The sequence below is a fragment of the Parasteatoda tepidariorum genome, chromosome 3 (genome assembly GCF_043381705.1).
Source record: "Parasteatoda tepidariorum isolate YZ-2023 chromosome 3, CAS_Ptep_4.0, whole genome shotgun sequence".
NCBI classification, from domain to species: Eukaryota; Metazoa; Arthropoda; class Arachnida; order Araneae; family Theridiidae; genus Parasteatoda; species Parasteatoda tepidariorum.
Window position 1 is genome coordinate 66,382,596 of NC_092206.1, and position 23,222 is coordinate 66,405,817.

The 23,222-nt window shown below is 29.7% G+C and overlaps 1 protein-coding gene across 5 annotated transcripts in view; it reads left to right on the plus strand.

The window, feature by feature from the left end:
- LOC107454385 (ankyrin-3) overlaps positions 1-19,657 on the plus strand; it is a 28,253-nt gene extending 8,596 nt beyond the window's left edge. For 2 of the 5 annotated variants that reach the window (XM_071178792.1, XM_043049326.2), the window contains exon 2: positions 16,018-19,657. In XM_071178792.1, coding sequence (XP_071034893.1) covers positions 16,205-19,480 — 3,276 coding nt within the window. In that variant the 5' untranslated portion in view covers positions 16,018-16,204 and the 3' untranslated portion in view covers positions 19,481-19,657. Of the gene's footprint in view, positions 1-1,803; positions 1,822-2,970; positions 3,182-14,576; positions 14,725-16,017 lie in introns of those variants that run through there. The other 3 variants (XM_071178790.1, XM_071178791.1, XM_071178789.1) reach the window with 3 other exon arrangements.
- The last annotated feature ends 3,565 nt before the right edge of the window (positions 19,658-23,222 follow it).

Below are 23,222 nucleotides of genomic sequence, written 5' to 3' on the forward strand. Positions count from 1 at the left end.
TTCTGGGAAAAATTTAATAGATTTAATAAGGAATAATCTGAAATCGTATTTTTTGCTATACTTTGTTGGAAAAAGTTTTTTACACAGATTTGTTAGGTTCTAAAACTTGTTATTTTTTGTTCTGAAAAACAGTTGGAAAAGCGAAATTTGAAGAATTGAAATTAGATTACTTTATACTGAACCATGAGTTTTTTAATGCCGATTTCTTCTTTTTTATTTATATTCCAGCATGTCAATTCCATCACTTTTTCGACACTTTATAATTTAAAAAATGAGAACTTTTTTTTAAATTTCGTTTTATTTTTGTTTGTTTTTCTGATTTAACTAAGGCGAAGAATATTAGCAGAGCATTTTTATAGACTTAATTCTTTTATTGTCTTTTTTTTTTTCATTGGACGGTGAAACATAACTAGTAACATAGAATACTATGATTACATTAAAGTTACATTTTATGAAGTTATATGTTAATGTTAAAGTTGTATTTTTAGAATTAAGAACAATTTTTTTCTGTTTATTTTTTAATTTATTTTTCTTACTTCTCTTTTTCAGCAGCGTTTTTATTATGACAGCATTTTTTAATACCGTTTCAAATGAATGTTATATTTTTATAGTCAATTTTTTCTAAAAATACGGCAATATGAAAAAGTTATATTTAGCGTTTGTTAAAAAATTAAGAAAAATTTTTGTTTTGGTTTCTAGCTAACTTTTTCTTTTTTAAAAAAAACTTGTGTTTTATAGACGTTTTCATTATGACGCAACAATTAAGAGGGTCTATATAATAAGACTATCTCCACTCTTTTCTTCAAAATACGGTGTTTGGAATTTAGCCTCAAAATTTTCTTTCGTAAATTAAGATAGATTTTTATTTTTTCTGTTTTGCTTTTGTGTTCTATGTTTGCTTTTTATAGACTTTTTTATGATAGCCCTGCATTTTAAAAACCATTTTTTTATTTATAGAATCTGTTTTAATATTTTATATATAATTTTTTATCGGAAATTTTTTTTAGCATAAATTTTTGTTCAAGTATTTTAAATGTTTCTCCCTTCAAAAATCTTATTTACACTGTTTTTTTTTTTTTTTTAAATTTTGCTCAAACCGCGTTTTTTAAAACAAAATATCAAATATTTTAAGCCCTTCATTGACATTAACTAAGCCATTTCAAAGTTTTTACAGTAATTAATTAATCCATTGAATTGTTACTTAATGTTTTCAATAAACAATTCAAAAATATTTACTTTCCCTGAATGTTTTAAATATGCTTTTATATTACTTAATAGTTCCACTTAAAATGCAAATTAGTATTCAAAGTTTAATTTTGATTTTAGTAATAAGTTTAAGAGTGATTCCCATTCCCACATGAAATATAAAAATGCAACGCTTCATTTTTATTTAATTAATAACATTATTTAACTCTATGTAGGGAAGCCAACTAATTTTTCAAAATATTTTATTGAGTGGTTAACAATTAAATAATAAAGCTTAGAGAATTTTTGATAATTTTTCTGACATCTTAAAAGCCTTACCACAAGAAAGTTGAGCAACGTGGCTTTTTATATAAGCTTTCGATTTATTTACAAGTAGTGGTGTTCAAAATAATTTTAGATTAAATTTATAAAAGAAAGAATAATGTTTCAAAACTTAGCTACCACTAGAAGGAATTTTTCGAAAAATCTTAGAAAGTTGGCAGGCCTGTGTATGTGTGTGCAATTCTATATCAACGAAATTTCCTTTATTTATTTATTTTTGCCACTAGGATGTCTGCAGTTTGCTTATTAAAGTAACATGATGCATCATTAAATAAAAAGAAATACAGAAATATTGTAAGTGAGTTTTGAATATTTTTTAAAAATTGTTTTTTTAATACAAGAAAATGCATTTTTAAATTAATACAAAAATTTTATAAAATCAAAATACAAATTTTTTTACACTGACAACAGGAGAAATTTTAAACATATACCGAAAAGTAAAGAATAAAACTTAAAAAAGCAATTGATTTCCATTTATGTTTTTGATTGTAACGAGTATAACGTGTCTGTAACAAGATAAAAAGTTTCCCCAACTTTCATTTTAATAACTAGCTCAATACATAAGATAAATAATTTTAAAAGTAATATGAAAATGGATTTGGTGATGCGTTGTTTTATACTAAGCATTTTTAGAACATTTTGTTTACATTAATTTACTTTTATCGATAGTTTTCAAGAAATCTGTGGTATCTAAGCATCAAGGAACTGTATATTTATGCTTCTTTAAAGAAATGCAAATTCCCATTAGTATTTAAACTTGGGAGTGGAAAAGTTTCATAAGAATTTAATTTTTCTTTTCATTTATTCCTATTTAAACTAAAACTATTTATAAAATTTAAAAAAAAACTTTTAAAGAGATTATTTTAAACAAAGAAAAACAGGTTTGATATTTTTTATTTTTTAATTATTTGGTTTAAAATATATTTTCTTGTTAAGTATTTCCAAGTATCTTAATATCTAAATTATCTTTATTATCCTAAACATTTTTATTAAAGCTTTTTTTTCCTTTACCTATAATACAGCTAAGTTTTGATTATTTTTCAATATATGAAATTATTTCTGTATCAAAAATAATATTTGTTGATTTTTTTTAAAAAAATATTTTGCTATTCAGTCACCAAATATTCGGTTAAATCACTATTCTTTACATCTCTAATGTAAATAAAACCTCTTGTTAACACTCATATAAATAAAATTAATGTTTTGTATTTTTTAAAACAAATGAATTTAATGTAACTTTTATCTAAGCATTTCTTGAAATATTTGTTAGATATTATATCCCGAAATTTGTTATTCATCATTTAAACTAGTATAACTTAATTTTTTATAGCAAAAGATATATTTGAAAGACTTTTCTTTTCTGAAAATTGTATATAACTTAATGTAATTATTAAGTTTTGCATAATTTTATGACATTTTAAAATAATGAGAATTATTCTTTAGGTTTCTTTGAATTTTTTCAATGGTCAAATTTGACTCATTTTATAGCGGAGCAACGTATCCCATTTCCTGTGTTTCACCAAAAATCATAACATTTAATCTTCATGTCATATATAACATATATAACTACAAGTAATTATCCAGGTTCTAACTGCAGTGTTCTCCCTAAGTGTCTCTAGACGGACAGTCTACTCTGTCTGCCCTTTTACGAAAGGTAATGCACCGTCTTCGCTTTTTTTTGTAAAAAGTTCAATCTCTTTTTTCAAAAAAAAAAAAAAAGGAAAGGAAATGCTTTTTATTATATTATAATAAGAGATTGCTGTAGCAGAAATTTAATTTGTATATCACACGATGAAAATTATCGGCAACGAAACCGACAACCATATAATCGCAATCAGATCTCTCCAAAAATTGCTCGAAAATCCTAGTGTGACATTAAAATCACAGTTGTCCGAAATATCAGCAACCGCTGAGAGAAAAATTGTCTATTAATAAGAGCAACTCACACTTAGACCAATCAGATCGTTTGCTTTTTATGACGTTTCAATTCTATGTGATGACGTTTGCAAACGTATTTGATTTACTTTTCTTTCCTTTAAAAACATCGTTCAGAAAATAAGATAATAGCATCACATGAAAAAAAATAATAAATATTAGCCAAAAGTAAAGATAAGTAACAAAAAATGGTAAGCCTATTACGAGCACCGTTTCGGCAATTAAGCAACCCTATCGGCAACTCCGAATTGCAAAATTGCCTTTAGAGTTGACGATAGGTTACGTTTACGGTTGCTCTTTATTTTTCTCTCGTGCGATGACCGTATAAGAATACAATAGCTAACTACAAATTACTTTAGGCTAGAAGCAGGGCTGGGTTTTTGCCGTCAAAAACTGGTTTTTGACATGACAGTGGTAAAAACCGTCAAAAACCTACTGTTTTCTTGAATTTATGGCATATAGCAGGCAATATATTATTTTCACATAATTGCCTTTATAAATGAATGTTGTAAATGATTGCTATTGATTTGGCAACTATATACATGTATTCTTATCGAAGGATATACATTCATATAGAAATATTGTAATATACTTATTGAAAATAGTGATACTTACTTTTATCATTATAGCTTGCTTTGCAAAGGATTCAAAATTTTGCACTTCTTAATTGTCAGAAATAAACAAACAAACAAAAAAGCTTGGAACTATTAATAAGTTCAAGAACTAAAAAGAAGAATTTAAAATTTGGCATTTCTTAAATATTAGAAATAAGCTAAACAAAACTTTCAAAGCCTGTAACTACTAACTAACTCTAAGTCAAGAATGACTTGACATTCATCGGTAATGTAATATGCCAAACAAAATGATGCTTGGAAATGCTGAAAATTTTGTTTAGTATCCTAATATTTTACTTCAAATAGTATGTTTTGATATAATCATGTTGGGAAAATGCAAGAATCTGTTCTTAAATATCTTTTAACAACTTTTTTTCTAATTTTATTGCCCGAAAATTAATTAGTTTTAAATTATAAGCAGTTAAACTCAAAAATACAGTTTTACCAAAACTATGGGTTTTTGACATGACGGTAAAAATCATGGTATAAACCGGTAAAAACCGTCACGTGTCAAAAACTTGCCAACCCTGGCTAGAAGTGAATGTGCTTAAAATATTATTTCTCTTATTTATTGAAGTATTTTGGATTCCGTTTTGAAATGTACTTATCTAGCTAGATATAATTTGTAAGACTAGTGTCCTTTAAAACTGAAGGTATCCTTATTTTTTAAAAAGCACCCTGCCCTTTTTTATTTTTATGGAGATTTCTGTAATTGTAACTACTGTTCTTTTCTTACATAAGCAAATTTTAAAAGTTGATGGAGCTGATTTAAAAAAAAATGCTTATTTGTGCTAAAATGCATCTTATCAATAAAATAAAAATGGTACTTCAACTGTGCTATGGGATTTTTTCATCGAATTTGTAGGATTAGTAGTGAGAAAGAAAATAAATGAAAATATTTAATGTTAATTTTGTTTTTTTTCTTCTTTTAATTCAAATAATTCAAGTTTTATAATTGAACCATTACTTATTTTTGATGTAATATTATTTAATATAGTTATGCACCCTGTTTTTTACATATTATATTCCGGTTTTCTCCTTCCATTTCCCTATGAATAACTCTAAAAGTTACTAACCATTGCGATGTATTAGTTGGTGTATTTATAAATGATTTATCGATTTGTTTTTAATATCCTTTGCTATGCTATATCCTACTGGAAACTGCTTCGTTGTTAAATTAGGACTGGGTTATTATCTTTAAATCAGGGTAGGATTTTTGACATAATTGTCGAGAAGTGTCTAAAAACTGTCATAAACTGTCGAAAACTGACAAAAAATCAAAAACCTGGGGTAAGTTTAATTTTTGCTATTGAAGTTATTTAATAAAAATATTATATCATGCTTAATACTTGCTTTATTTACTACTATAATTATAATTTGTACTATTATAAAAAAATACAGTCTTTCTAAAAATATGGTACTCGTAATAATACTTTAAGATTAATATTATTTGCATATTATAACTAGTCAGTATATATGACAGATAACTAATAGTCAGGGTTCGTAGCGTTTTAAAAAAGTGTTTAAAAGATTCTTATTTACGATTAAAAGCCCTTAAAGATTTTTAAAAGCCCTTAAAGATGCTTTCTTCATTGGGTGTTTTGAAAAAAGTGCTTAATTTTTCCTTTTCTGAAATGAGATATTTTTTCTTTATCTTATTGATTTTCGCCACGAATTAAGCAAAAAGCATTGCATAATTCAACCCCAATCTAATTCGGCGTTCCGTCAGTCCGTAGCGTATGAAATGCGCATGTTTGATGAAATACTTGCGGATCTGCTAGTGCGTACTGAGCTGGATTCAGTGGGAAAGATTTTTGCCTTCTCATGTGCAACTCTGCTGCATTTTGCAAGAGATTCCCAATTCCAGGCTATATTTTCCGCCCTCTGCAATAGAACCGAAAAATCTCACAAATTTTCGTTGATTATGGGAAACAATTTTCTTGTTAATTTCATTGTTGGTGACGCGCCATCGTCTTCGTCACTGGCTAGCTAATAGCCATCTCGAGATTTTCTATTTATAGATCAGAAGCATAATATTTGAACTTGAATTGGGGATCATTCACTAATTGCGCATTTTCATGTAGGTCTCCAGAGCAGTCAAGAATCCCAAAGTTTCATCACCTTATTCATTAAATTTAAGAATTACTTGAGAATTTTAAGCGTATTATTTTTACTTGAGGGATCGTCCACTAATTGCATATAAAAAAAATTTTGAACTTTTATTGTACTTGAATACTTTTGTTACTGCTTTTTACTTTTTCATTAATTATTATATTATTACTTTTAAAATTTTCAGTATATGCCATAATTCAATAATATTTAGTGCCAAGATTTTTAAAAGAATATGAAGTAAGGGGCTTTTAATATTATAAATGCAGCAAAAAATCTATTAGTTATGTAAAAAATTACGGATTAATAATTCCATTAAAAACTTCATTTCTTAATGATTTTATTTAAAAACAATTGAAATAAAAAATGAAATTATCTCAAATTTGTTGAAGATTAAAGATGTAGGGAAAATAATGTTTAGCTTCCAATTTTTTCAAATAATTTCAATATTTAAAAATTATTTAATATTTTTCTATTCATTCATTCTATTTACATTTCAGAATTATTTCATATCTTTTAACAATTCATTAAAGAAATTTAAATACTGAACCAGGTAACAAATAATAATAAACATTTTTAGGGGCCATTCAATAATTTACGTTTGTAATATAAATTAGAGTTATTTTTTACTTTGCTAAATTTTTTGCATATCTTTATTAATTCGTTATGATCAATAATATTAATCTTGTTAATGTTTTGTTGAGTAATATTTTATAAATAAATTTTATTTAAATCTAAAAATACACTCGATAACCTTTTAAAATAATAGTTGAATCAATTATAATTTAGAATTTTTTTTTACATAATTAAATAAAGTAATTATTAATTTAAAAATATAATGAGCAACTTAATATTGATTATCTTTAAAATTGTGTATAAATTGTTTTTATGGTGGCTAATATAATCAAGAAAAGAGTTCTATGTCAGAAACTAGTTATTTTATCTTAATCTGGTAAAGTTTTAGGAAATTCTTTTGCATTTATTTCATGCATTTATGAAGAACTTAAACAAGAGGAAGAAGAATACTTTTTCATTGTGTGCATTGCATATCCTAATTACAGGGTTTGGATTTTGATGTCAAAAACTGGCTTTTGACTTCACACGTCATAAACCTGTCGTAAAGTGTCAAAAATTGTTAAAAGTTCTGAAAACTGTCAAAAACCTGGGACAAGTTTCTCCATTAACATTGGGGACATTTAATTAGATCACGCACGACACTTGCATTGTGTACTGGTATAATTATAATTTAATGGCAGAATTTTTTCGGGCTTTCTGCGACAAACTTCCCTAGCATTAATAATATATTTTTCTTTAAGACACTTTTAGTTATAACAATTACTAAATTAAAGTAACAGAAACGTTGTGTTTACAGAAGACTTTTTTTAATGGCAGGCACTGAACTTTTGTTCTTGACCTAGGAAATTGCCGGGGGTATTACTCATTTAACGTTACCCAGTGGGCACCAGTGAACCTAAGTCACGGAGGAGAGCAACATTACCCACGCTGACACAGATACCCGTTTTATAGGGTGGGCCACATTCACCCAGAGAGAAACATCCATGATCATAAATTGATGGAACACTTGTAATTGTACATGTATGTAAATTAAAAAATACTTTATATTTATAATAGCTAATAATTATTCTTACTCCGAAATTTTGGGTTTTTGACAGTTGTCAAGAACTATGTCAAATGGTTTTTTTTAACATGACGGTTAAAACCGGATGAAACTTGTCAACTGTCAAAAACTTGCCAATCTTGCCTAATTATGATATTTCATTAAAGTGCTTAAAAATATTTTTTGAGTGCTTATTTTTCGTTGAAAAATTTGACTACGCACCTTGATGAGTTGTTAAATAACTATGTCTAATTTAGAGATTGATTTTAATTCCTTTAATCTTAATTCTAACGCTTAATTTATTTGTGTAGTACACACAAACAATGTAAGTGTTCATTTATGCGATGAGTTTCCAGATATTTCAGAGATGGGCTAACTGTGAAAGGTTTCGTGGTTATAAAATATAATTAAATAACTAAGATTTTCAAAAAAAAGTTTATGAAAATACTAATCCTAAACTGAGCATAATACTAATCCTAAACTGAGTAAGTCGAGAGTTTTTTCTTTATTAAGTAAATGTTGAATAAAAAATATCAAATGGAAAGGTAAATATTTTTTTTAATCATTCCTCATTCATAAACATTGAAAAAGCATCTTCCCCTGCTCTTTTTTATTTTTTTATTTGAAATATGACACATAAAAGAGTTCGTCAGGCAGGTGCAGCCTGCATGCACTGACTGCTAAGATTATGCAGCTGCAGAAACTTAAGTTTGCGGAAAAAGTTTTTATTATGTACTCTTGATGAGCAATGTTATTTACTAAAATGTATTTCAGAAAGGTTGAAAACACTTATAAAATTTATAAAAAATTAGAGGGAAAATGTTAACTACTATCTGAAAGACGTTAAATTTTTCATTTAAATTTTAAAAGGCCACTCCTTTTTTAGTTTTTAATCTGAGATAATCGGTTAATCTGGTTTGATGTTCTGATTTTATTTTAATAATAATCTGATTTAATGTTTAGAAGTTTTAAAAATGGATTTATTTACACTTTTCTTTTTAAGTATTATTGTGTAAATTTTAAATTAAATTATAGAAAAAAATGTTTTTTTTCTTGCATATTTTGCTATATGTATGTTCAGTGGCGTACGCAGAATTTTTTCAAGGGGGGNAGACCTCGCGAATGCCAGCCAGTCTCGAAAACTATCGCGACTGGCAGGTCAGAAAGGAACCGGTGATCGGGGCTCGCCCGTAACAGTATCACGTGAATTTGGTTTCAAAAATACAACCCTATTATAGTAAATGTTTTATCAGTATTCTGAGAAATACCGTGAGAAAAAAAAAGTAGGCATAAGGCAAATAAAAATATATAGTCTTAAAAAATAATAACCCGCATAATTTCTACTAAAATTTTTATTTTTGTCTGTATTATTTTGTAAATTCACTTTGTCTGAGCTCAAGGGGGTTTAAACCTCTAATCCCCCCCTTGCGTACGCCCCTGTGTATGTTTGAGTAAGCCAAACTTTTACAATAAAAGTTGGAAGTAGTTTTATCTAAAATGATATTTACCATCTAGCCAGAAAGAAATCTAGGGAAAGCCTTTGTCTTTCTAACGTCTGTTTTTTTTTTTCATTCCAGTTTTTCTTTAAAGATTTACTCGCGTGATAGGTCTTTAGGAAATTTAAACATCTAAACTTCAGATAACAAATTAGTGCTTCGGCAATTCACGATCGCAACGAACTATAGGGGGCGTTGTTGCATGAGACGAATACCTGCTGATTTCTATACGAACAGTCATTCAGTTACTCAGGAGACGTCTTTGATGTAACGTGTAGCATTGTAACGTTCCTTTCTTATTGTGGCTTATTAAATTTAAAAAAGAAAAATATTTAATATTCTTTTTTATGCAAGCGAAAATAAAATGGTATCTTTTTTTTTTAGAGAAGGAACATCCAAAACACATCGGAAAAATATATATCTTCTTATTAGAGTTAAAACCAAATGCCTGAGAAATAGTTGTACTGAATTTATAGAAATAACACGAAAGACCTATTTAAACTTTACATTTCATGGCTTTAAGAATCATATTACTTCAAGAATTAGAATGAACAAAAATATACATAAGCCTCATAATTTTATGAACTTTAATTTTGTAAAAAATGTTTTTTGACAACAATTTTTATCAAACAATTTCAAGTTTTAATAAAAATCATTATTTAGAAACTAAAAAACTTAAAATAAAGAATGCTTACGAAACAAAACAAAAACAAAAAAAATTCTTTTTTGTCGCCATTTCTTAGTGCTACGAAAATTCGTCTTTGGGATTTGCCAAAAACAAGATGCGATTTTATTTTTTTGAAGAGCAAAATAATATATAGGTAAAGCTATTATATATATATAACATTGTGAGAATGGAGGATATATAACCGGAAATCAGATCATAAGATTAAGATGAGATGAGATTCTAGATTTTCTCTTCTTTATATTTTGTGCACTGTTTAACAAGAAACCGAATGTTTATGAATGTTATTTGTATATGAATTACTCATTAACTTTCATTATTTCTATTTACGTGTTTATATACATGTAATAAAATTTATTAAATATAAAAATGAAATATTTTCTAAACTTCTTAAAACTGTTTTATGATAGTAGTATTATAAAATTATTTATTGATATTCTTAGGATGTTGAACTATTAATTTTTTATTGATTTTACTATAGTTTCAGTTCCTCTCAAAATCATTAAAAAAGAACCAATGAAAGTTTAAATAATTATTTACTGATTTATTTTCAAAAGATTAATTATTAATTCATTAAAGACTAGTTAAAGTATTGAAACTTTTTTTTTACCATGCATCATTCACAGCTGTTACTTGGTCATTATAATAATAAAAAAGTTTTGAACTTGATATCATCGTCTTTTTTAGCTTAATAAATATAAAAATTGGTTTTAGAACTCCCAATGGCTTCGTTTTTCAAGTTCATTTTCATTTGTTTTTCATTTAAAGTAAAATACTAGGCATTAAATGGAAATTCTTCTTTTTTTTATGATGCACTTTCGCTGTACAATGGGCTATAGGCGACTGTCTGGGGAACACTGAGTATTATCCGAAGACAAGTCATCACATTATTAATCCCTGCACATGTGACGGTTCCCCAACTTTGATAGCCCAAACGGTCTGTGCGCAAAGTCAAGCACCATAAATGGGAAAATAGCGGGTTGCACAGTTATATAAACAAAATAAAAAAAATGCGTCTGTGTATAAATCACGGGTTGTGCAACTTATGTTTCTTTAATATTGCCTGAAGAATGGCGGGATACGCAACGAGAAACTATCTTATTTGTTGTTGTTGTAGTTCATTTGCGTCGCACTAGAGCTGCACAAGGGGCTATTGGCGACTGTCTGGGAAACACTGAGTATTATCCGAAGACAAGTCATCACATTATTAATCCCTGCACATGTGACGGTTCCCCAACTTTGATAGCCCAAACGGTCTGTGCGCAAAGTCAAGCACCATAAATGGGAAAATAGCGGGTTGCACAGTTATATAAACAAAATTTAAAAAAATGCGTCTGTGTATAAATCACGGGCTGTGCAACTTATGTTTCTTTAATATTGCCTGAAGAATGGCGGGATACGCAACGAGAAACTATCTTATTTGTTGTTGTTGTAGTTCATTTGCGTCGCAGTAGAGCTGCACAAGGGGCTATAGGCGACTGTCTGGGGAACACTGCGTATTATCCGAAGACAAGTCATCACATTATTAATCCCTGCACATGTGACGGTTCCCCAACTTTGATAGCCCAAACGGTCTGTGCGCAAAGTCAAGCACCATAAATGGGAAAATAGCGGGTTGCACAGTTATATAAACAAAATAAAAAAAAATGCGTCTGTGTATAAATCACGGGCTGTGCAACTTATGTTTCTTTAATATTGCCTGAAGAATGGCGGGATACGCAACGAGAAACTATCTTATTTGTTGTTGTTGTAGTTCATTTGCGTCGCAGTAGAGCTGCACAAGGGGCTATTGGCGACTGTCTGGGAAACATCCCTGAGGATGATCCGAAGACATGCCATCGCAATTTTGATCCCCTGCAGAGGGGATGGAACCCCTGCTTCGGTAGCCCGACGACCTGCAAGCGAAGTCGAGCACTTTACGGTAGAATAGTTTAACGAGGACCAATACCGTGCATCCTCGGTCCCTACGCAGACTGATCCAAGTGGTCACCCACCCGCACACTGACCGGAGCCAGTGATGCTTGACTTCGGTGATCAGTCCACTGCGGGACGAAACTATCTTATAAACTTATCTTTTGTTTGAAATTGTTTTTGTGTATTATAATATCTAATATAAGAGTGCAAACATTATTTGTTTCTCTTAAATATTTCCAGAGATACAGCGTAATAAGGAAAAAACTGATATTGACATCAAGGGGGAAACAAATTAAGGTAAATAATGGCAAATAAATAACTCTTCTGGTTAAACTATTGGGACATGATTTACTTATATTGCAAGGCTACCCCACACTTTTATGGAAAATGAATCTAAGTCCGTCGGAAAAAAATATGTCTTAAAATTACAGAGATTAAGTTTTTGTGCATGATTTCGTAACTTTAAAAACGCTATCTAAGCCGTTTAATTAGTATATTTTAGACGTGACCTTCGAGCCATTAGGAAAGCATAACAATACGGGAAAATCTGGAAACAAAAAAGCAAATTCTTAATGTGCTCTGTCTTTTATTTTATTACTAGCTAAATGTCCATCCTTCTTTCTGGGTGAAAAAATAACTATCAATTAATCAACATTGCAGAATCGAGTACAAAACTTTAAGACAACCAACTTTAACACTGCCGATCGGACTCTGTTGCGTGTGAAAGATTCTGGGTTCGACTCCCGGGCAAGACAAGAATGTTCTTTCATTCTCTGTACTATCTATCCTTACTGTGGGAATAAAGTTGGCCCACCTAATGTGGTACCCCTGAAAAAGTGGCCTACAAATCTGCCCTAATACACCTGAGTTGACAAATTTCAACCCAGGTAGGCATAGAAAGAAAAAAATTAGATCGACAAAAATAATAAAGCTAACGTAATTCCAAGGTTTTTAATGTATTTAGTATTATTTGCAGGCCTTCTCATTGGCTCTATGCTATTAGGTTAAGTATAACAAGTTCACTCAATCAAAATAAAGATAAACTGTATTCAATATCATCTGGCACAATACCTCGAGGCAACTTATGTTTAAAATTTACCACAATCAAAACACTTAATTCATTTGCTTAGATCTTTTAGGGGCCGTAAAACATCTATTATAAAATTGTACAGATATTGGCGCAGTTGCGATTAGAAAACCAAATCATAAAATACTTAGTACCTGTATAAGAATTTATTTTGTGACTCTTAACACTGTACCAATTACGATGATGCAAATAGTGCCTAAAACTGTACCAATTACAATGATGCAAATAGTGCCCATTACTAAAAATAAGAATTATTGGTGTCAATATTTGTATTGTGATTTTTTAGGTTTGCCGTAACGAGTAAGTCTATTCTCTCCATTAATTTTGCTTTTTAGTTCATAGCTGAATCTTTTATTTCAATTAGTGCCTATTACCAAAATTAATGAAACATCTTTGACGTCAATAACTGTTTATTTGCATAACTAAACAAAGGTTAAATAACATTTTATTTATATTTCTTGATGGCAAACTCTTCTTTTTTCTCTACCGTATAAGCCAGGGGTGGCCAAACTGCGGCTCGCGAGCCACATGCGGCTCTTTGAAGGATTATTTGCGGCTCTCGATAAATGTACCCGAGTTCGATTTTCATTTTTGTGCTATTATATTTTAAAAAATTATCGTTCCGTACGTGTTTCAAAATGTCTTTTAAATTCCTGACAACAAATATGAAAGACTAAGTGCAACGTTATAACAAATTTCATTTCCGTTCAAGTTAAGAATGATATGACTCTTCGAAAACTACGCGAACGAACATAAACAGCGGCGTAATCGACCGACTCCCGACCGATTAACCAATATTTTATTTCTTTTTTTCTAAGAAAAAGTAAGCTAGAAGGAATATTGACGGAATTCCAAGATAGATTTCAAGACTTGAAATATTTTAAATCGTCTCTTGATTTATTTCGGAATCCATTTGAAATTAACATAATTCAAGATGAGTTATCTCCAATATAGTTATGACCCAAAGAACATCTGGAGAATTCGAATTAATATAGCTCCACAATCAAAATGTAAGTCGACGTCGATTACTGAATTTTGGAAATTCGTACCAGAATCGAAGTATCCTGAATTAAAAAAGGTTGCTTGTCGAATTATTTCAATATTCGGAACAACGTACTTAAGTGAATCATTTTATTACACTTTAAAATTCGTGAAATCCAAACACCGATCAGTATTAACTAACCAACATCTCAAAGAATTACTGAGAAGTTTTGTCACCAATTATTCACCAAATTTTAAGGAATAATCAAGAAAAGTAAAATAAATGTTTTTAATTTTTAATATTTGAATTCAATACGCATATTTTGTACTTTTTTTTATATGTTTTCTATAAATATAATTTCTGCAAAAAAAAAAAAAAAATTATACCTTTTTTGCACACCTTTAAAATACGTATGTAATTGCGGCTCGCGAAAAGTTTCAAATTTTGAAAAATGGCTCTACTATCAAGGAGCTTGGCCACCCCTGGTATAAGCTATGAGTGCACTGATGACGCAAAAAGCTCCGTAATGGTTCGCGAGTCCTCTTCGTCATCAGGTCTTGAAAAAATTAGTGTGTACTTTTACTAATAATAGCTTTTTACGATCGAGCGAAAGTTTAAATTCTTGGTGCAAACAACTTACATTGCTTTATGAAAAATATTGTTTTTCAGACTTTTGTGTTGACATTTGTTCTGTTTCATATTCTGCACGTCTATGTTTGTGACGCGCAGATCTCCATAGTATATTTATTTAGTTTAGGTAAGTTTACAGTACTTAAGTTTAAAATTATTTTTATTTTGAAAGAATTCCATAGCTTAATTATCTTCTAGTATTTCATGCATAATTTTTTTTTTTTGGAATTTATTTTTAAACCTAGAAACTTTTCAGGCAATTTTTATAACTTATTGTGTAATCAAAATAAAAAGACTGTAATGGTTGTGTACATGGAAAATTTTAAATTACGAAATGTAAATAAAAAGAAGTCTATGTAAGTATTCCTGAAAAGCACCAATAATACCAAATATGATTTTTAAATTTTATCTTAGTTTAATATATTTCGTCTAAGTTGATTAAAGTAGAGATAGAAAAAGTTTACTTAAAGTGTGATTACAAATTTAAATAATAAATGTAAAAGCATAGTTGTTTATGTTTATCAAATTATTTTTAAAATTGACTGTTTAAAAAATAAATATGGATATCCAATGTAGAGCATAAAATAAATTTTTGAAAATACTTTTAAATTGTTATAATCGAAAATAAATTTATATTCATAAGTATTACTCATTTTCTTGTCAATTGAAACTTCGAGTATCAGCTTTGTGTTTCGAAGTATTCTATGATTATTTTTCCTGCTTTTATTTTGTTTGAAATAATAATTAAAGGAAGAGTCTGATTTGGCATGTTTCTTAAGTTCAGAAATGCTTGTGCGTAAGAGTTCTGATATAGGGACAACGAGTGCATAGGACGATCAAAAAAGGCTACTCTCCTATTTTAAAAATAGTTCCAAAAGGGAAACTAGATATGTTAGATTTGGTGTTTTACTTTGGTTTATGTTTCTGAATATGTATGCTCATATGGTTCAAAATGAAACGGAATCAATACAATAGGCCTTGATAATTGAAAATATGTGACTTTCTTTAACTAATCTTGACTCTTGACTTAAAAAATTTAGTAGATTTCACTACCACCATAATTTTAAGATCAAGAATCTATGATCTAAATCCGCAGTACAACAGTATCTTAATTTACAGAAAGTCTGATTTTGGATCAAGTCTGATTTTGGATCTTAAAATATCATCTACATGGTTATTTATCAAATTTTTGGTGTGGCGCTTAAACCATTAGGATAGAATAACAATATGTAAAAATTTGAAGACAAAAAGAAAGATTCCTAATGTGCTCTGTTTCAGTTGCTAATTTATCTTGTTTTGAGCTTTATACATACTGTTAAATACTGCACAAACACGTTTCAATATACTACGGTGATACTTCTTTTAAAAAAAGGTAAAATTTTTCATTTACTAATAGCTTTCTCTCTCTTTTTTTTAACAGGTACAAAAGCATCGTCAGAAAAATATTTTCTCAAAATTCAACCATCGCAACCGTTCTAACGTAAATAGTGATAGACTGATTCAGAAAAAATTGCACAAATCCATCACTTCTGGGTTTGGAAATGTTAACAATTGAAATCTAACTTTGCATAATTGCCAAGGAAAATATCTCTGAATTTGCTTTTAAAATGGAAAACAAACATGTGTTCTGTGATGCAATGTTACAAGAAGCAATGTTTATCATCAAACACGGAAAGCTTGAAGATTTTGAACACCTCTTAGAGGAATGCCTTGATATTAATACAATCATATTAGAAGATAGTTCCAGTAAGATCATACACATAGCATCTCTGTTTAGCCGATGTGATATAATTGAATTGCTTTTAACAAAAGGAGTTGAAGTTAGTGAAACTGACAGGGAGGGGAGCACAGCCTTACACTACGCGGCAGAAAAAGGACATTTAGAAATCGTAAAGATTTTAATCAGAAATGGGGCAAATGCGAGTGCTGAAGTCTATGATATAGGATCGAAATACTGCCATATTGCATCCAAATTTGGTCGCAGAAACATTCTAGAATTTTTTTTCAGTGAAGGTGGTAATGCGAATGAAACTGATAAAGTTGGATGGACATTATTGCACTATGCTGCTGAGAACAATGATGTGGATTTTGTGGAATATATAGTTGATAATGGTGCTAATATCCATGCAGAGAGTAATGATACAGGTATGAAACCCATACATATTGCTTCGCAAAGTGGTTGTGGAAAAGTTTTGGATTATTTTTTATTTAAAGGAGTAGATGTTGACACTGTTAATAAACTCGGTTACACCTCATTACATTTAGCTGCATCTGAGGGAAAGCTTGAAACAGTTGAGGTGCTTTTGAAACATAAAGCCAACATTCATGCTGCTGATGAAGATGGTAATCAAGCAATTCATTTCTCTTCAAAATTTGGACACAGAGATGTACTAAATTTCCTTCTTCATAATGGTTCCAATGTTCAAGATGTCAGTGAAAATTTCTATACGCCTCTACATTTTGCAGCATTAAACGGGAATCTGGATGTAATCCTCGATCTTATTGAAAACGGAGCTAACATAAATGCTAAAATTAAATATGGTGAGTCTTCGCTACATTTGGCAGTCAAATCGGGCAATGTTAATGTTGTAAAATATTTTCTCGACCTTGGATTAAAAATAAATGACAAAGATGATGATGGCTGGACTCCATTGCATTATGCTTCGCTATGCGGCCATATAGGAGTCGTTAAACTGTTGATTAATAATGGTGCTAACATCTACTGCAAAAAAAATGATGGCCTGAAACCTATTCATGTGGCGGCTGGGAATGGCCATACGCAAACAGTTGAGTATTATATCAATAAAGGATGCGATGTAAATGAATTAAATACAAATCCCCGTTGGACTTGCTTACACTATGCTTCTCAAAAAGGTCTTCTGAAAATGGTTCAGTATCTTTTTTATAACCATGCCAATATTCACGTTGAATCCAGTGATTATGGAAAAGCTATTCATGTCGCCGCGTTGGAAGGAAAAACTAAAATAATTGAATTTTTTATTTCTGTTGGAATGAGCATTGATGAGCACAGCAGTAAAAAATGGACACCGCTTCATTGGGCTTCAATAGGGGGTAAATTAGAAACGATTGAATATTTAGTTCAAAAAAGGGCAAATATATATGCAAAAACCTATGAAAATTATAGCGTGTTGCATCTGGCTGCAAAACATGGGCACAAAAATGTAATAGAGTATTTTTTGAATCTCGGGCTTGATTTTAACAAAAGGGATAAAAAGGGTTGGAAACCGTTACACCATGCTGCATGTGCAGGGGCCGTTGATATTGTCAAGCTCCTTGTCGAAAAAGGTGCTGATTATGTAGAAATGTTTGGGAGAGTTGCCAAACCTCTACACATTGCAGCTAAAAATGGTCACGTAGAAGTTATTAAAACTTTTATTGAACTTGGGCAAGATCCTAATTCATTAGGTCCAGATGGTCCAGATAATAATACTCCACTGCACATAGCTGCCGAAAAAGACACAATTAGCGTTATAAATTTCCTCGTGGAAAAGGGAGCCAACCCTCACATTACAAATTCTGAAGGGGAAAAACCCATTCACATTGCTGCGCGTCATGGTAACAAGAAAGTTGTTGAGTTGTTTCTCAATATGGGTATTAGTGTAGATGAAAAGAATGAAGATGATTGGACACCTTTGCATTACTCCATTGTAAATCAACAGTTAGAGCTTGTAAAATATCTAGTGAATAGGAAAGCGAACATAAAATCGAGAACTAATGTCGGGGTTTCCCCTTTATGTTTAGCTGCTATGTTCAGACCGCTTAGAGACATTTACAGACATCTATGTAAACACGAAGACGATTTGTGCGACTTGAATTTCAGAAATAGGCGTGCAAATGAAGAAATTTTAGAATTTCTGATAAAGAAAGATGCTGAAATCAACGCTGTTAACAAGCAAGGATGGACTGCTTTGCATTATGCAATAGGAGATGCCGTAGGTATGAGAGTGTTGTATATTGTTGAAAAGTTAATTGAAGCAGGTGCCAAGCCAGATATACAAGATACTGATGGAAACACACCTCTACATCTCGGTATTGAGGAACGTTATACTTGGGCAGTAAGCAAAATGTTGGAAGCAAACCCGAATTTAGACATTAAAAATAAAGAAGGCGAAACGCTATTGTATTTAGCTTGCAGAAATCAACTCACTGATATAATGATAATGCTATTAGAAGCAGGAGCAAATCCTGATATCAAAGACAATGACGGCCGTACATTTATTTATTATTATATCCATGAATATTTAGTTTCGTACGATGATGAAAATCTACTGAATGCTGAAAGTATTCTGGGTAAAATAAAATCTTTTACTGATATTGATGATAAAGAAAATAATTCTGCTGTCCATCTGTCAGCTGAAGGTCTTTGGAATTTTGATTTTTTTAAACTCGTCGTAAGCCACCAAAAAGATGTCAATGTTATTGATGCAAATGGTGACACCCCTTTAAACTACTTAACTGAAGAATGGGCTCTTTCTCAAGGGGAAGATTGTATTTCTTTCATCAAGCATCTTATTGATAGTGGTGCTTATTTCAGACCGATAGATTGTCAAAGAATACTAGAAAATAATCAAGTAAGGGATGTAATTTTTACTGACGTAAAGTTATGTTCTAAGTCAATAGTAAACAAGTTTAATAAAGTGGATTTGCCAGCTTTGTATCGTTCACCACTATTTTCATACCTACCTCCCATTGATAAAATAAAATTAAATCGTCCTCAAATTCATAACATAGAAATAAATGTAGAAAAGGAAATACTAAGCAACGGGTATTGTGATGTATCTACAATGCTACCACCATTGCTTGTTATTGCTTCAGTGGTTTCTCTTGCCAAGTATTATGGACAGTCTCACGAACTCAAATAATAACAGAAATAGCTATTATTGGAAAAGCTGTGTATTTTGCTCCTTGTTTTAATGCATAGATCTTAGAGTTTTGTAAGTTTTCATTAATTCCTTGCAACACGCTATAAATCAAATTCTCGTTCAATTGTTCTGTAGTTTAATTTTTGCTGACTAATAAATTATAAGGCATACCTTTTCTCTAATTGATTATTTACTTATTATTTAAATTATGATGTAATATATTTAATGCCTCAACTTCTTTGTTTACGAAATCAAGTTTAAAATGAGAGATTGATATATAGAGATACATTTTTAATAAATAATTAGTTATAACTTTTTTAGAAGTATTAAATATCCTAACTGGGGTTGATAATTCGGGAGCACTCTGGTGAGCTCAGTGGAAATTTTCATAAAAACCACTATTGCAGCTCACTTACTTCATTTTCTTTGTCGATATCATGTATTTCCCCATAATTGTATTGCAGCAGATTTGAATAGAGAAAAAATTTCAGCTTAATACTTTATTCTCAGCGACAGGAAATTACTCTATAAATGAATATATTACAACACTTGTCATCCTATTTACGTTTTCTTAAAGTTTCCGAGATTTTAAAATTAATATTATTTAATCTTTACGTCTTACTACAATTCTATATAAAATTGGCAATGATTTACTTTTAAAGTCTCAGATACAATCTTTTTCATATTGGGAAATAGTGTATTTCTTGGAGGAAATCCGTTTTTAGATACAAGAAATATTTAGTGAAGAAGTTAGTTACAAATGTTGATCGCCAGCATCTCCTCTGTTTTCTGATAGGTGGAGAGTAATCCAGTACATATATAGGCTTCTTCTGAATGTTGGAATAAAAAACTAGAGTTTAGAATTGAGCAATGTGAAAAATTTTATATCGGGATATATTATCACTGAGACATATCAATACATCATGATATAACATACCTTCGAATAACTTTTTATTTTTATGTTGATTTTTGTAAAAACATGAATGCTTTGCTAATTATTTTCTAAATTAAAATAATTAAGTTGAATTGATTAATCACCAAATTCTAAAAGAAGAAATAACGTAATCTTTGTTTTAATTGTTTTGGGAAAAACAGTTTTAGAGGTTTAAAAACAGTAGCAAATATCTATGAAAATATTTAACGGGCATTAGAGAAAAAAATAAAATTAATTTTTAACTGAAAAAAAACAATTATAAAATTTTTAAAAGCACCGCTTACAAAACATCTTATTTTAATGAATTATTAAAGATGGATTGACTTATTTCACACCGAAAGATTGTCAAAGAATATTGGTAAATCATGAAGCAAGAGAAATGCTTTTAACTGATGTAAAGTTGTGTTCTAAGTCTATAGTAAAAAATTCTATAAAGTGGATTTTCCAGCTTTGTATCGTTCACGAGTATTTCATATCTAGCTTCCATCAATAAAATTAAATTAAATCGTCTTTAAATTCAAATCATAGAAATAAATGTAAAAAAGGAAATCTTAAACAATTGGTATTGTGATACTATGCTACCACCATTGCTTGTTATTGCTTCAGTGGTTTCTCTAGCCAAGTATTATGGAAGCGAACACAAATAATAACAGAAATAGATATTCTAGGAAAAGCTATATTTGTATTTTGTTCCTTCTCTCAATGCATCGATTTTAGAATTTGTAAGTTAACCTCATTCTTTTCACATGTTATAAGTCAGCATGTGACCTTATCAGTATTGATATGAATCAGTATTTTTATATTTATTTATTAAGCGCTCGTTATTGCTTTGTGGCTTCTCTATACAGGTATTATGGACAGTCTATAATCAAATAATAACATAAATTGTTTATGCTTAAAAGATGTGGTCACCCACCGGGAAAACATGAAATTATCAGAGAATTTTTTATACTGGAAAAACCAGGAAAATTTGGATAAAAATCAGAGAATTTGTTTTAATTAAAAAGCTGGACTTCTCTTCACTGTTTAAAAATGTCTTTCTGCATTCGATCAAAGTAAAAATAGGAGTATATATAACATACATGTATATTGCAGTTAGAATCAGATTTCACTTAAGATTTATTTTTACTTTTTTAGAGAAATTAAGAAAATAGCACTCAATTTTTTAAAATTTGACCTTCCTTAAATGTTTTAAATATAATTCGATATCTTACCGAACTTATCACTAAGAAAATTTTATATTTATTGCTTTGACTTAAATTCTATGAACATGTTTCAAACGCTTCGGATCTTCATAAAGATTCGAAGCTAAAACTTTATCGTTTCTTGAAGAATGCTAACCACATATTTCGTGATTTTTTTCGCAAAATTGATTTCGCCGTCAAATAAAATTTTGGCCATTATAAAAATAGCTGGAGTACTTAAAAACAAATAGAGCTCAGGTTTCGATAACAATACAAGCTCCCGTCGTTTTTTGACTGAAAACATAAGTTTTAACTATTTCTTGACAGTTACAAATACAATTTATCGGCAAATAGACATTTATCATCCATAGAAATGTGGAATAAATTATCAACTTAAAGAAGTTTTTTGCCTATTAATTACATAAATTTAAATAGTTTTCTGACCGCTATAAATAGAAATTATCAATCACAGTTGCGATAGCTTTCTCATTAATGTTTCGAGCAGTACTTGTGACATTACAACATACAACTGTTTTCTGAACTCTGCCAAAATATATAATACCATTCAAAATCATGACTCCTTTCCCACTAGCTAGAGTGCTTAAATTTAACTAAATCTCCATGCCTACTGCCAAGACAAGTTATTTTTATTCTAAATGGTTGCTTAAAAAGCCTACATTATATGAATATATTGGTGTATTCATATGTTTAACATGAATTGATTGTACTTACAATGTACTATGTATAAATGTATATGAATTCATTCTATATGCATGCCTAGATTTGCATTCTGTATGTACTTACCAATATACATATACTTACGCATGTGAATACATACACAGGTAGACTTATGTACTCACAATTTACCTGTGAATGTAATGTCTGTACGTTCATACGCACATACAATTTATTGTACATACAAAGTACAGGTGTTAAACTTTACCAAGTAGTTATTTAGTTAGAGACAGGTCCATTCTTTCTCTCCGATTTTGAAAATTAAAAAATATCATTTTGGATAAAAATTTCAACAATTTTCTTTTTAGTTTTATTTAATTGCTGCTCCCCTGGCATTTAAAGTTATGCAATCCTAAATGCAGGAATTTAATTTAAATACCGAATAGTAAAATAGAATTCTCGAATAACATTTGATCTAATGATCGGATTTTCATGCTCTAGGACTCAATCGAAGTGGTTTGAATGCCTTGTCCTTAATATATGGATTGATTAGTACAAAGGAAATTTCAAGTTGCAAAATCTACTTTTTTTAATTAACTTTTATTTTGACTAGATATGCATTCTTCACCATCAAAATAGATTAGGGGTGGAAAACTATTGTTCAAATTGTTTGGACCCCTTAATGTTGATTTCACTTTTTAAGCATTTTGCTATTCATCTAAAACATTTTACGTGAATCGAAAAATATTTGCTTAAAATTAAAAAATTCATTTATTCAAACTCAGAAAACTAAAATTTTAAGCATACGACTTTTTTGAAATCTGCTGTCTCAGAAACTATTCGTCAAATTTAAAGTTTTTTGTCATTTAAGACTGCAATATTTATAAATATTAAAAGTACAAATAACATAAGATTAAAAAAAAATTCGAATTGTTAAATAAAATAATCA